Source organism: Diabrotica undecimpunctata, chromosome 5 (assembly GCF_040954645.1).
Source record: "Diabrotica undecimpunctata isolate CICGRU chromosome 5, icDiaUnde3, whole genome shotgun sequence".
Taxonomy (NCBI): domain Eukaryota; kingdom Metazoa; phylum Arthropoda; class Insecta; order Coleoptera; family Chrysomelidae; genus Diabrotica; species Diabrotica undecimpunctata.
In genome coordinates this window covers 242,022-257,503 of record NC_092807.1, presented here as the reverse complement: position 1 = coordinate 257,503, position 15,482 = coordinate 242,022, and the positions used below count along the sequence as shown (strand labels likewise).

The window sequence follows — 15,482 nt, the reverse complement described above, 5'->3', positions numbered from 1 at the left end:
TGTAATTACTTGTGAGACTTTTTTTACCATAGATAAATAATATATGACTTTTTACTATCAAATAGTTAGTGGCAACAACATAGGTATTCTATGAATATGATGAACTGTTCTTTAAATATTTTTTTCGATTTTGTCTAATTCATGGCATCACAGTTATGTCCGGATTTAAAACTCAAAAGAGCATTATGAGTACGAAACCTATTTCATACTGAAATATTTTTTAACAATTACCAGTGTCTTCTATCCAGATGTTAACTTTACTTTGTTCTGTGTGTACATATATTTCACCAATATACAATTTTCTACAAACTTTAACTTCTCTAATATTTACTTAATTGTATCATCTCTTCATGCTAATGCAAACCCATATGTTTTATCCAACATTAGGCGATGTATTTTATATTCTAGATATTTTTTTATAACTAAATAAAACAATTTAAACATAAACATAAATATTGGTATACCAAGCTTCTCAGATTAGAAGAAAATTGAAAAGATCCTACAAATATTGTGAATATCTCGGATATGGCACCTACGATATAGGCAACACACGTTACGCGACGCCACATCCCTTGTTGTAAACTAAGTCGCAAGAGCAAGTAACTTGAGTTTTATCGATTAAACAAACGCATTAATAACAAACAACCGATATCCTGGCAGTTTGTACGCCAACAATGATACTTATAGAAAATATCTAAACCACTAAATATCTCTGATGACTTGGAATGCCCACATTATTCAAAAATGGTTGCCACCGGAGATATTAAACTATGAAGAACTGTTTGCCTCTTGCAGAAATTTGGAAACTACTTGTGGTTCGTTAACGTCTAGACTGGAAGTCTTGTTAAATAATTTGAAAAGTAAACATTCTTCGAAATTTAACCCGCTTCTTCACGACAACGATCTTCAGTTAACAGTAAGTAATTAAAATAGAAACGTAGTTGCCCAAAATAATGATCGTGTTTAATAGGATCCTCTACAATTTATAAGTTGGAGTGATAATGAATTCTTTGTAAAAATTGTATTTTTACGTTACGTTTTTATATAGTAGCCCCATTCTTGACAGTTTTTATTCGTACATTTTTTAATTCTTTATTTTGATCTTTTCATTTATTTGATTCTAAAAAAAGGATCTACCTTAGATTTAGCCTTTCATGGTAAGTAATTAGTACTAAGTGTAAATTAATAGAACACAAAGTAATTTATGTAATAATTTATGCATTTATTCTTCCATTGCTTATTATACATTCCATTGTAGTGATTATTATATAGTTTATTTTCTTCGACATTTTCAAAAGTTTATTTTGCCAATATTTTAGTCATAACGTGGATAATATTTTAATTTCTCTTTTCACAATCTAAAACTGCATAAATGAGTTAAATTTGCAACTTTTTTACTTACCTACCTTCTGAAGATTTTAAAAAATATCCTAGACATGTAAAGATAGATTGTGTGTAATCCACATTACATTTTATCGTAAGTCATGGCCTGCATAAAATCTTAATTACTTACGGTTCTTTTCAGAATTTAGTAGTGCTACATCTATTGCTTTTAAAGATATTAAATATACTGTATAAAATCACCTATAATATAGACAATCTACATTAAAAACAAATAGTATACCTACGTACTGACAGAATTTGTTATCTTTTTACCGTTTACGATCACTTTTATAATAATTTTAGGATGTAGAAGACCTAACATTAACGCTTGAATCTATAGAAATGTCTTACAAGAACATTCTTCCTAAATTAGCGGCAAACCAGGTGCATTGTATTATAGCAAAGAAGTTCCAAATGTGGAAAGACATGCTGTGGAAAGCGGAACTACAATTAATCTATTTTGTTCAAGAGATAATTAACGAAATTACTCACCTTTTTATTTATTATGGAGAAAGTCTATTAGTTCAAACTTTACGGTAATATTTTAATCGAAACTTTATATTACGTGAATACAATTTTTGTTTTCTAGAATATCTGTATCGTACAACAGTCTCTTGATATTGGACAAGAAATATCACATCTCGAACGATAACAGTATTTGTAAGAACACTTGTCCCTATCTTATATTTCCGATGAGGAGTATTTCAGTGACCAGGTTGCTTCAAATTATCGCATATAAAAGGGCTGAATTGTGCTGCCACAAACTCATTGATTGCTTGTTGGAAACATACAGATTATATGAAAATTCTGATGATGATGACGAAGGCTCAGATAATTCTAGCTTAGAAATATACATGTAAGATATAGATTTCATTTCATAATAAAGAGAGATTCAAATAATAAAGCAGTGTAGTACGGGTTGTCTACTTTTTAGGGCTATATGCTAGCATAAATTATTCGTGTTACTTTTTCAAGCCAAAATTGGAGTAAAATTATTCATTACCGTAACAATTTACACCGATTTCCTACATTCACTATTCTATCAACAAAATATTACATTTTAAGGACTTTAACGAAACATATGTCTCCTCCTGATGTAGCTGAAAAGACAATCACCAAAGAAGCATCAGAAAACATCAATGATTCTAGTATTTTCGCCAGTTTGGAAGAATTGATCTATTACGAGGAAAAGAACGTTATAGATTTATTAACAGTCACGCTGCAAGCAGCTCCTGAAATGCTGGGACACGACGGTGTTAGAAAATCGAAAAATTCAGGTAAAATAAAAGCGCCTTTGAAGGTAAACTTGGTTTGATTCCAGATGTTCGTGTTTTAATGGACTTTTTAATAACATATATCTGGGCCTGAGTATTAAAAGGGCCAAAATTCATTTTCGTTGTTTTGAGTAATAAGCCATAAATCTGTTCGATTTCCGGTAGAATCTTTTAAAAAATATTTCCTAGAAAAAGATCTCCTGCTTTCCATTTTCTATTGTCAGATGCCTGAAATTGCATATCTACATCTTGTGGGATCATTTCCACAATACCAACAGCATTACTACAACCAGGCTGGGTAAAAGAAGTTGATATGGATTCTTCAGTAGATGACCTAAACCCATTTTTTATATTAATAAAATAACGCAATTTGCATACCTATTTTATTTTATTACTTACCATTTTAGTTTCTATTTCTATCACCAACTTGTCCGGAGTCTTTAATTAAAAAATAAGAGCCTTTTAGTTCGCTTGAATACATTTTTTTTTGCTTTAGTAGCAATAAACTCACTTAAAATAAAACACAGAAGGGCTTCACCGGTCATTACACAACAATTTTTTTAAGGTTCTTTTTTGTAAAAGCCAATCTCTATTGACCCTTTAGTTAAGTATAGTGAGGAGTTCTATGTGCACTGTGGCCATTTCAATTTAAACTGATTAAATACAACAATAAAGCCCGAAATTAAAATTAAGAAATTGGCAACCATTCATACAAGATTGGCCTTTTTGTATTGAAAGTTTTGAATATTATAATTTTTGTGATGACAACTGAATAAAGGCAAAAATGGAGTTTGGCCCTTTTAATACTCAAGTCCAGATATATTAAATAATTATTGCTGCTGTATTATTATTTTCCAGGAGTGACAAAAATTAGTCCAAAGGCTAGGGAAAAAGTACTGGAATACTACGAACAAATCTTATGGGGAGAGGTTGGTAATTTTCTGGAACACGTCGTACTCTGGTGGTCGGCATCTCCTTTATCCGCAAGACCGCCTCACTCGAGTCAGCATTTAAGGGAATGGATCGTACAATTTATTCCGACAGGTACTGTTTCCTTCTATTAATTCGACTTTGTTTTATTTAGAACATTTCAGCTGACGTATCCCCTGTAGTGCTCTCGGCTTTGGCCAGTCTCGCAGACGCGCTAGGTGTTCATGTAGCTTCAACGTCTTGGGATCAGAATTTCCGCTTGGCTCTGGTTTCTTCCAAGGCAATTTACAACCCAGAAACGGGCAAACTTTACGCCAACGTCTTGCAGGATCTAGTTGTGTTGTGCAACCAATGCGAGACTACTCCCGACTGGTTTGTTGGAGCTCCGTTGGACGAACTACCATTGGTTGAACAAATTCCGGTATTGCATCGATTAGGTGAGTCCAGCAGGACAAAGAAGTCTTCAGCAATATCAATCATTTCAATTCTTTCTGTTACAGACCATTCTATACACACCACTAGGTTGTGGTCTATCAACGAATGTAAAAAACTGGTGAACGCTTGGAACGTCAGTGCATTTTTCACCGTCATTCATGATAATATTGTTGACTGCCTCAGTCAACTCAACAATTTGCGACTTGCTGATCACGCCGGCGAGATCGAGAAGAAAAATTTGGGTGTGCAAGTTGAGGTGTGTGCTCTCATGAGAGCCAAATTGGTGTCGGAAGTCAAGGTTAATTTTGACAAATTGAAGGTATGTTAATAAATTATTATTTATCATCAATTTTTATTCACCAATTGCTCTTTAGATGGACTTATGGATTATTATATGTGTCGTTCATTGTAAAAGTGGTGTAACTCCATCAAATTGAATTTGTAGATATTTTGACATTTGCAAATTGATGTACAGGAAAAAAAATAAAAGTCGTTATTGAGTTATTTAGATTATTTATTGTTCACTACAAGACCAAGTTTCTAATCATAAGTATAAAACGAAAAAAATATATTGAATTCTGTGATAAAAATAGGAAAAAAAAATTTTTTTGGAGTTACTTCACTGTTATTGTGAGATAATCGTACATAATTTCATCATCAGATGAACGTTCACTAGAATTACCGCTGTTTGACCGCGTTGGTATATCGGTAGGAAGATTTTTATAATACGAGTGATAAATCGGTGGAATATACAGTAAGAGGTCTTTCATATCTTTCTTTTTTGCGCTGGTTATGGGACGTTTTGAGGTATACAGTGGCATTTGTATAATATTGTTTAACTGAACCTCAGGTCCTTGCTTCTTTTTAGTTAAATCTACAACGTAAAATGGGGTGTCAGGATTAAGGGTTTCTTTAAAGTTAAACTGTAATGGATGATTTCTTTCAAATCTTATCCATCTAATATTAAGCCAGCTGAACTCATAACCACATGTCGTTTTCTTTCTATTTGTAATGGAATTTTCCAAGGTAACTGTACTAAAAAAATCACAGTTTTTCATTTTCGTCACGCAAAAATGTGGCTGTTTGCGTTTTGCGTTTTTTATGATGTCTATCCATTGATCTGCACTGAAAATTTGTTGTTGATGACGACTAGCGGTTTCAATGACTCCAAATTCCCCATCGTTGGGTAAAAACGAATGTCCTGACACTAAAAATTTATGGTCTATTGTGTTTATACTGAGAATAGGTTCTTGTACAAGCTTTAAAAGAGAAAGGGCCATCTTGATGTTTCTATTCTGTCCGGTACAAGAATCAGAGTACATTATGACATGGTTTTGTGTAGCTGCATGAGTTTTTAAAAGCTTTACAAGACATGATGAAATGTCTTGAGAGCCCCTTCCGCCTTCAATTTCATCCCAGACAAACATGTAGCCTACATCGTCATTGAAACAATGTATACCGAAGTTATAAACATAAAGATTTCTTTTATAGTATGCTACAGAAGTGCTAAGTTTGGGGAAGGGTAAGGCTTTCTGTAGATCAAAAGTTAGAATGTATGCTTCATTAGTTGTTTTTGAATCATTTTTCAGACTTTCTCTTGCTGCTTCTGCCTTTCGTTGGTGAACTTCTCCTTGTATTTCAAATCCCTTCCTAGCATTTTCATCGCCAGCTCCCTGTATCTTTAAATTAAGGTCATCACAAGTTTTGCAAGTGTCTTGGTGTGGCATTTTAAAATGTAAATCATCCTTTGAAAGGCAACGATACAGTCTGCCATCACTGATTTGAAATATTTTTAAAAAATATTTCTTACACACAGATCGGGTTTCATTACTTGACTTAACAAAATATTTGAAATGAAAATTTTTTCCTGCTCGTGAACTATTTAGTGGACGTTTTCTTTTGACTGCTGATTTTTGTACCAATGCATACAGATATGAATTTTGAAGATCATAATTTTTTAAATTCCAAAAAGAGTCAAATATTTCTTTTCTTTCATCCTCTGTCAACAGCGTTAAACATTTCTTTGGACATCCACAATCAATATTTTCAAATTTTTTCTGATTTTTTATTATACCTCTTTTAGTTAAATACTCTTTACCGCTATTTCTTAACATTTTTCTTTTGTTGACTGCCCAATTTTCTTTATTGAGTGATCTTTTTCTAGCCTTAGCTGGTACAGGGTCTGCTTGAAGATTTTGCTGGTCATTATTATCATTTATATTTTCGTCATGACTTGAATCTGTACCTAAAACAAGGAGACAACACATTTAAAAGGTTGAGCAAGTATAGTTAGTTATAAAACTCAAAAAATAAACAAAATAGTTCCGTATTAGGCAATCCAGACCACGTGACCTCTGGTTGGCAAACAAAGGTTATTTTTGTGATTTTCCTAATAACTATACGTTATTTATCCTGTATGAATATTATTCGCTTCATTTTTGGAATTTTTATTGTATGTAGTTCAATAATATGCTTAAACCAAATGCTAAGGAAATTATTATTAGAAGCACCAGATGTTGGACAAAAACAAGCAAAATAATATTTGTTTATTGTTGCTTTTCAAACAATGAATAAAACATATCTTTAAAACACTAAAAAACATTAACAAAAACAAGTAGATAAAGTTACGGACAGTTTTGTTGGTTTTGTGTGCCAACCAAATACAATGTTTAACAGGTCAATGGATTGCCTAATTCTTATTAATAACTTATATTTTAAGGTTATAAAAATAACTAAATGAACAACAACGAAACTTACCGGAAGTACTATTATTTTCTTCATTTGAAGGGTGATATTCGGAATCAGAATTACTAAAATCATCTGTATCCATCATAATATGCTATTATAATTCGTTTTGAAACAGTAAACATAAATTAATCAACGAAATGATACAATATGTAACATAACCTCTTGCAATTTTGCCACAATAAAAGTGAAGTATCTCCGGACTTACTTCATTATTATTGCGACTTGGGATTTACTTCACTTTTATAATGACATATTTACAGTTTAAGCTCTCGAACAAAACTAGTAACCCCATCTACATGTTGAAGGAGTAAGTTTTGGAGATGATTCGCTTTTATATTGAAAGATTATACTAAACGTGGTTGAATGATACAATAAAACAGTAAATAACAAAATATGGAGTTACACCACTTTTACAATGAACGACACATATTTAAAGACAAGTGAAAGAACACAGAAATTATGTTATTATACTGGAAACTAGTGGAGAAACAAAGAGCTTTTAACATGAGATTAAATTATATAGTTTCAAAAGGCGTTGCAATTTCGTCAAAGGCTGAAGCATGTAATACGCTATGATCGGCCAAAACGGAGATTGCCGGTGTTGCCATTCGCGGACCAATGAAGATTGCTGTTTTTGCTACTAACCCTATTTTTGACGTTAAATATGCACCAGATATTGAGGGTTTTGTTATTATGTTATTTTGTGAAGTTGTAGAGATGAACACCAATATATATATGGCAGCAATAACTCAATTTGGTGAAAATATGGAGATTGCTGGTTGTGCTTCCTTACGCCTCATATCCAAAATAATTAAATATTTTAAATTTTTATTAGAATTATTTAAATAATATTTTAAATGAATAAAGGCAATTGGTGAACACATAATTAATGTATAGAAGACTAAAAAGTTTTTTACAGTAGAAACACTTGGAAAAAATTCATACAAAAAGAACAAAACACGATTTTGATGCAAGAACTCTGTGTTCTGATATATTCATTAACGCCACCGATCCAATATTTATTTGTAAATTTCAGGAAGCTCCAAAAGAATGCGTTGATGGTTTAGCAAGCGTTTGTCGGACAATATGTCTTGCCAACTTACAAATGATCTTTCCTCCGAGTTCATATTGGAAAAAAACAAACTCTGAGACCATTTCCGAAACACCGAGTGTCTTCGTAGCAAAGTATTTAGGTAATTAAAATTATTTTCTATTTTTGGACAAACGCTGAGTATTCTTAGCATTTTTTAGCATGTATGGATTAGGTAGTTCTTCCTCTTTTTAGATCGTATTTTCGTACCGGTGCTAGAAGCTACTAATGATCACCAAATCGCCAACATGATACTGACCTTAATTTGCGAGTCTTGGCTCGATCATATTTATCTAAACAAAATTAAGTTTAGTCATTGTGGGGCTTACCAGCTGCTTTGCGACTTCGGCTACATTTTGGTTTGGTTATCAGAGTACCAAACAATCACGGCAACGATGAGGAAAAAGCTGATGAAAAATGAGGTGTTGAAGAGATGCGAGGGAGTGGGGCGGTTATTGCTGAGGAGACCAGGCGAGAGGATTAAAATGGCGGATAAAAACAAAAGACCTCCTCCACCTAAAGGTAAGTTTACAAGCAATAATTTTTTCAAAGCTAATTACTAATATTTTGATTGCTGCCCCTTCAAAAAATCAACACTATTCTAATGTAATTTACAACATATTTTATACTATAACTAGCACAGTAGGCAGCCAATCTAGAATCTCCAGATCTCCTGACAAGAATACATCACGAATATAAGATATGCCTCCAACCAACAATTGGAGTGGCAACCTATGTTCTACACACATATGCACACATATGTTCTACATCAGACACAAATAACATTCATACGGTTACTATACAAGTTGGAGAAATTACTGTCAGCAATATTTATAAACCCCCGGTAGTCCTGTGGCATCCGCATGTTATTCACGTCCACCCACACCCCTCAGTGTATGTTGGAGACTTCAACCAACAGTCATCATGAACTCTGGAAGTATAGGCACAGTGATCAAAACGGCGAGGCTCTGCTAAATTGGAGCGATGACACTTATTTAGTCTTTGACGCTAAAGATTGGGAAACTTTTCGATCTGCAGCCTGGAGGCAAGAATACAATCCAGACCTATGTTTTGTTTCCATAAAAGAAAACAATTAACCACTGGCAGCTTCACGTACAGTACTTCCAGATTTTCCACATAGCCAACATAGATCAGTTGTAATAGAAGTTGGCATCAAAATACCAATAATATCTTTTCCTCGACCTAGGTGGAACTTTCAAAAAGCAGACTGGGCGACTTTTACTGGGAGATTGAACAAATGTCTGGGATGGATAACCCCACACGTGCAAACTACATGAGATTTGTTAGCGCGGTTATCTCTACAGGGAAGAAAACTATACCCCGAGGATATCGTAAAGAGTATATTCCAGGATGGGATGAAAAATGTGAGAAATTGTATCAAGAATACAACGAAAGCCAAGACCGAGAAATTGCGGACGAACTACTGCACAGTTTGGATGCAGCCAGACGGCAAAAATGTAGGCCTCCCACATTGTAGCAACCTGAAGAGCACCTAGAGATTGTGACCACACCACCAAAGTAAAATAAGACCTAAAAAATACTAAAGTCTGCATGCTCGCCTACGTCTGAATACTGTGACGAGTTTACTCCAGAAGAAATTATTTCAGCAATATCAGAATTGAAGTCTGGAAAGGCATCTGGCTCCTATAAAATCCATCCAGAATTTTTACTCCACTATGGCAAATATGCTAGGATATGGCTGGCTGATTTCTATACAGATGTTAAAATCAGGAGAAATCCCCATTCACTAAAAAAGGCCTCCATTATAGCCATATTAAAGCCACTGGATTCTGGCAACAGCTCTAACAACATGGATATTAAGAAACAATACTAACGGATGACCTTGCAGTTATGGGCGAATACTTTCGCAAATTGAAGCTACGACCCAATGCAACGGAAACCGAAGTGTGCTGTTTCCATCTGAATAAGGTCCAATCTAACAAAAAACTCTCCGTTCACTTGCTGGAAACTCTGCAAAAAGACTTCTCACTCATAACTCAACACCAAAATATCTTAGAGTAACTCAAGACAGAACATTAAGTTTTAAAGAACATCTACAAAGAACGGCAGCAAAACTGAAAACGCGACATAATATAGTCCAAAAGCTATGTGGCACCACATGGGAGTCCTCAGATTATCCACTCTCGGACTTGTATACTCTGCGGCTGAATATACTTCCCCTTCTTCTTCTTAAAGTTCCATCTCCTATCGGAGGTTGGATATCATAACGGCTATGGTCACTTTGTTAGCTGCTGCTCTGAAAAGTTGTAGTGAACTACAGTTAAACCATTCTCTAAGGTTCTTCAGCCAGGAGATGCGTCTTCTTCTTCCTTGGATCCTTCCTTGCATAATAATTCTCAGCAGCTCATATTTTTCTCCTCTGGTTATGTGACCCAAATATTCTAGTTTTCTTCTTTTTATGCTGTTCATAATTTCTAACTCCTTATTTAGACGTCGTAGTACCTCAGCATTGGTAATCCTTTGAACCCACTGAACTTTTAATATTCTTCTGTAACACCACATTTCGAACGCTTCTATTTTCCTTATGTGTTGTTTCTTCAATGTCCAAGCTTCCATTCCGTATAGTAAGATAGAAAATATGTAACATCTTAGAGCCCTCAATCTGAGATGCAACTGAATGTCTCTGTTGGTAAGCATTGTCTTCATTTTCACAAATGCTTGCCTTGCAGTTTCAATTCGGACTTTGATTTCTCTGCTTTGGCCATTTTTGTCATCAACCCAGGTTCCCAGATATTTATATGTCTCTACTTTTTCTATTTGGGTTTGCTCTATCATTAATCTTTCATTTCCATGTTGCGTTTTTGAGACAATCATGAATTTAGTTTTTCTCTTATTTATTTTTAGTCCGTATCTAATGCAATAATCGTTAATTCTATTTACCAATTCTTGTAGCGATTCCAGGGTGTCTGCCATTATAACGGTGTCATCAGCGAATCTTATGTTATTTACTATTCTTCCGTTTACAGAGATTCCATCACCCAGATCCGCTATCGCTTCCTGGAATATGGCTTCACTGTACACGTTAAACAGTAATGGTGACAGAACACAGCCCTGTCTTACTCCTCTCTTTATATCTATATTTTCGGACTTTTGTTCTTCTATCTTTATATTGGCCTTTTGATTCCAATACAGATTGATAATGATTCGTAAGTCTCGTCTGTCTATATCTTTGTTTCTCAGTATTTCTATTAGTTTTTCATGTCGGACCCTGTCGAATGCCTTCTCGAAGTCGATGAAACAGGAATAAATATCTAGGTTCATATCTAAGCATCTTTGAGAGAGGACATTAAAAGGAAACAATGCCTCTCTCGTTCCCAGTCCCTTGCGGAACCCAAACTGAGTATCATCCATATCATCTTCTAGTTTTCTATATAATCTTCCGTGAATCACCATATTAGTGATATTGTCCTATAGTCTGAACAATCTTTGGCATATACTGTTTTTGGTATTGCTACAAAGGTGGACACCAACCATTCCTGTGGGATTTTTCCAGTTTTATATACTTCATTAAATAGGTCCAGACATTTCAGTACTTCCGCAGGTATTTCGTCTGGACCTACAGTTTTTCCGTTTTTTGCGTTTCGTATTGCTTGTTCGATTTCCTCTATTATGATCTCTGGCCCCGTTTCGCTGTCGATTTCTTCCGGTTCTTGCCGATTATCCTCAAACAGATCTGTTATGTATGTCTTCCATTTTTTTAATTTCTCTTTAATTTCTATAATGATTTTTCCATTTGCGTCTTTCAGAAGGGCATCTTTCTTTTTTCTCAGTGTATTTGTCATACTTCCCCGGTATGGCTCAATAGCAAACACACGAAAATTATTGAAACCCAATTAAACCAGACAATGCGAATGATCTCAGGTACAATTAGACCCACACCGAACCCATTCTGAGTCACATTCCACCGCCGAAACTGCGAAAAAGTCATTCTGTTCTCAGTGAATATCGAAAAATCGATGCAAACTGCGCTCAAGATATCCGAAATTGCTAAGAGCCAACTCCTTACATCAGGAACATTTTAACCTCACCAAGGTTTGGAGAAGACAATGGGAGAGCGACTCACCACAAGAAGCACACCAAATGGCCTGTATCGATCAGAAACCGACAGGATTTAAACTGACCCGCAATACATGGACAACGCTAAACAGAATAAGAACAAGCAGCGGTAGATGTGCCGACAGCTTATATAGATGGGGAAAAGCCCTTACTCCTGAGTGTGACTGTGGTGCGCAACGACAGACTGTCCGTCACATTGTTGAAGAATGCCCCCGAAGGCGATTCCCTAGAGTGTTCGATGAGTTCCTGAATGCGACAGAAAATGTTTTACATTATATTAATAATAGATTAGATGTTCGTTTGTAATACTCCATGTAACGTTTATATTGATTTTTAATTATGTGCTCTTATTGTATGCCATACGAAAAATAAAAGCATATCTTATTTTTTTGGTGCAACCACAAAGAAATTATTCAGATTTCTACATACATAACGGTTTAAAGTATATCTTCTGTTATGTTAAAGTCCTTAAGTAAAGTATAAGAATCTGCTCTAAACAACTATTTTATTTTTAAGACATTGAAGATTCCCAAGAAGAGGAAGAAAAGGGAGAGCTTATGCCAGCAGAAATGTACGTGCCCAATCAAGAACAATGGCTCGAGTTGAGAGCCCTTAAAAAGAAGACGACTTTCCCAATTCCGATTTGCTGTGGACAACCATAGGGAAGTTTAACATTTGAACCTTGTCGTTTTTGAGTGGCCATAGAGGCATTTTTATTATGGAAAACGTAATTTTACTCTTTTGGCTGTATGAAAATACGAGGATAAGGAAAAATTTCCTGGGTATATGGGTATAATACCCAGTGAAATTCCATTATATTATACCATTGAATATTATTTATGATTTAGTCGAAACAGATGAATCACTATCGGGTTCAGATATTTCATGCTCTAATAGTTTTTCTAGTCTTTTGCGTAGTCGTGTGATTCGGTTTTTAATTTTGAGTCTTTAAAAGCATGACTGTCAACAAACATTTTAATGAGTGATGTTAAATCCGGTGTATAATCCTTAACAATATTATAGACATCTTTAGCTCCGTATGTCTCATTTAGTACATCCCGAAATTGATCGTAGTTTAAAACATATAATTTTGAATGTTTATTGATAAATCCTTTAGCAGCTTCTTCGGTTTCTGTTGTTACTTTAGTTATGTCAATTTCATTTTGTAATTTCTGGCCCATTTGTGTCCCATTTGACGCCCATTCTGTGCGTCTGAAGTGGATGGTATTGTTTTTATTAGGTGCAGAATTGGTGTCTGCCCTTATTTTTTTGGATGTAGAATTACTTTATTACATCCTTTGATGTAATTTTATAGCAAACGTAGAATTAACTTTAATAACACGATACAAATAGACACAGAAAAGCTAAAAGTCGATAAAGAAAAATATGCTAGCAAATTAAAAACCGCCCAAGCACTGAATCTAGAACAACTCAGCGTTAATAAAATTAACTCACTTATAACAAAAGAACTATTGAATGCTAGCTCAGAAGTAGCAACCCACCATAACAACAAAAAATCCAAAATAAGTGCAGAATCGAAGAATATGCTGAAACAACGAAAAGAGCTCCTGTCACTAAACAAAAGAAATACCACAGAATACAAAGAACTTAATCGAGCCATACGAAAACAGATAAAAGACGATATTAAAAAACATCAACAAGAACATGTAGAAAGAGTGATAGAGAAAAATCGAAGTCTGAAATATACCAAACCGAAATTAGGAAAGAAAAATATAACTATGAAAAATCAACAAGGCCAACTAGAAACAAGCAAAGCTCAGATATCAAACATAGTTGAAAACTTCTATACTGAGTTACACCGCTCAAGAAACGATCCCCCGACTCTTCAAAGCAAAATCTGAAAAGACAAATAACAAACGTAAATTCTGAAGTAATGCCCGAAATAAGCGAAGTAGAAATAGAAAATGCAATTAAAGAATTGAAAACAAATAAAGCACCGGGTAGTGATGGAATTCTGGCAGAAATGTTGAAAGAAGGCGGAGAAGTAGTCATCAGGTACCTAAAAATACTTTTTAATAAATGCCTATTTGAAGGAAACATACCAAAGGAATGGAATACTGCTAACACAATATTAATACACAAAAAAGGGGACAATACAGATCTGAAAAATTATCGTCCAATATCACTACTATCACAACTTTATAAAACATTCACAAAAATAATTACAAATAGATTGACAACAAAGTTCGATGTATATCAACCAGTAGAGCAAGCCGGATTTAGAAAAGGGTTCAGTACATGTGACCATCTTCACACACTAAAGGTCCTAATAGAAAAAGTTAACGAATACAATTTACCAATCTGTTTAGCATTTATAGACTACGAGAAAGCTTTTGACAGCATAGAATTATAGGCTATTGAGGAAGCACTGGTCAACAGCAGAATAGATTCTAGATATAGGATATTAATACATAATATATATCAACACGCTGAAATGGTAGTCACGATGGATAACGGAATGAAAACGAGGCCAATAAAAATCAACCGAGGAGTAAGACAGGGAGACACCATATCTCCAAAACTATTTACTGCCGCACTTGAAGACATCTTTAAATCACTAAATTGGGAAACGAAGGGACTATCGATAAACGGAAAGTATTTAAACCATCTAAGATATGCAGATGACGTAGTACTAATAGCCGACAGCTGGAAAGAACTGAAGACGATGATCGATGAGCTTCATACGGAATCCATAAAAAAAGGATTGAAAATGAATCTGAGTAAAACTAAGCTAATGTCGAATAAAGATGATCAACCGACGATAACCATCCAAGGAACAAAAGTGGAACATGTAGAAGAATACATATATCTGGGTCAGAATATCAAGGTAAACAAAGAAAACCAAACTACCGAAATAAGCAGACGAGTAAGAATGGGATGGACCGCATTTGGAAAACTCTCATACATACTGAAAGACAAAAAGATACCCCAAAACCTTCGAACAAAAGTGTTCGATTCTTGTATCCTTCCCGTTCTCACTTACGGAGCTCAAACCTGGACATTCACAAAAAAGAACATGGACAAGATTCGAAAAACTCAGCGAGCCATGGAACGACAGATGCTTGGTATCTCACTAATAGATCGGCAAACGAACGAAGCAATCCGGAACAGAACAAAAATAAAGGACGCCGCGAAACAAGCAGCTAAATTAAAATGGAAATGGGCTGGACACAACGAACGTCTCGAAGATGGTAGATGGAACAAAGAAGTCGGAAACTGGCGACCGTACGATGCGAAGAGACCAAGAGGAAGACCTCAAATGCGCTGGAGCGACGATATCAAAAGAGTCGCAGGACCAATGTGGAAACGCCTAGCACACAACAGGGATGAATGGCGAGAAATGGGAGAGGCCTTTATTCGACAATTCGGATAGAAAAAGGGCTATAAATCCTTTGTGAAATAAGTTGGTTGTTAGTTCTTCTGTTGTAGATAAGGTTTGTGATAGATATCTTTTGGTTGATTATGTTGATTTTTCCGAAGAAATTGTTGAATTACTATTGTGG

The 15,482-nt window shown here is 34.8% G+C and overlaps 1 protein-coding gene across 1 annotated transcript; it reads left to right on the top strand.

Moving 5' to 3' along the window:
* Positions 1 to 598: 598 nt before the first annotated feature.
* On the top strand, positions 599 to 13,140 carry LOC140440951 (uncharacterized). Its single transcript, XM_072531307.1, has 10 exons — positions 599 to 916; positions 1,687 to 1,919; positions 1,973 to 2,239; positions 2,449 to 2,660; positions 3,516 to 3,701; positions 3,752 to 4,024; positions 4,088 to 4,341; positions 7,807 to 7,963; positions 8,056 to 8,382; positions 12,475 to 13,140. Exons 1-10 carry the CDS (start codon positions 716 to 718, stop codon positions 12,618 to 12,620), a joined length of 2,256 nt encoding a protein of 751 aa, XP_072387408.1. The 5' UTR covers positions 599 to 715; the 3' UTR covers positions 12,621 to 13,140.
* Positions 13,141 to 15,482: the final 2,342 nt, after the last annotated feature.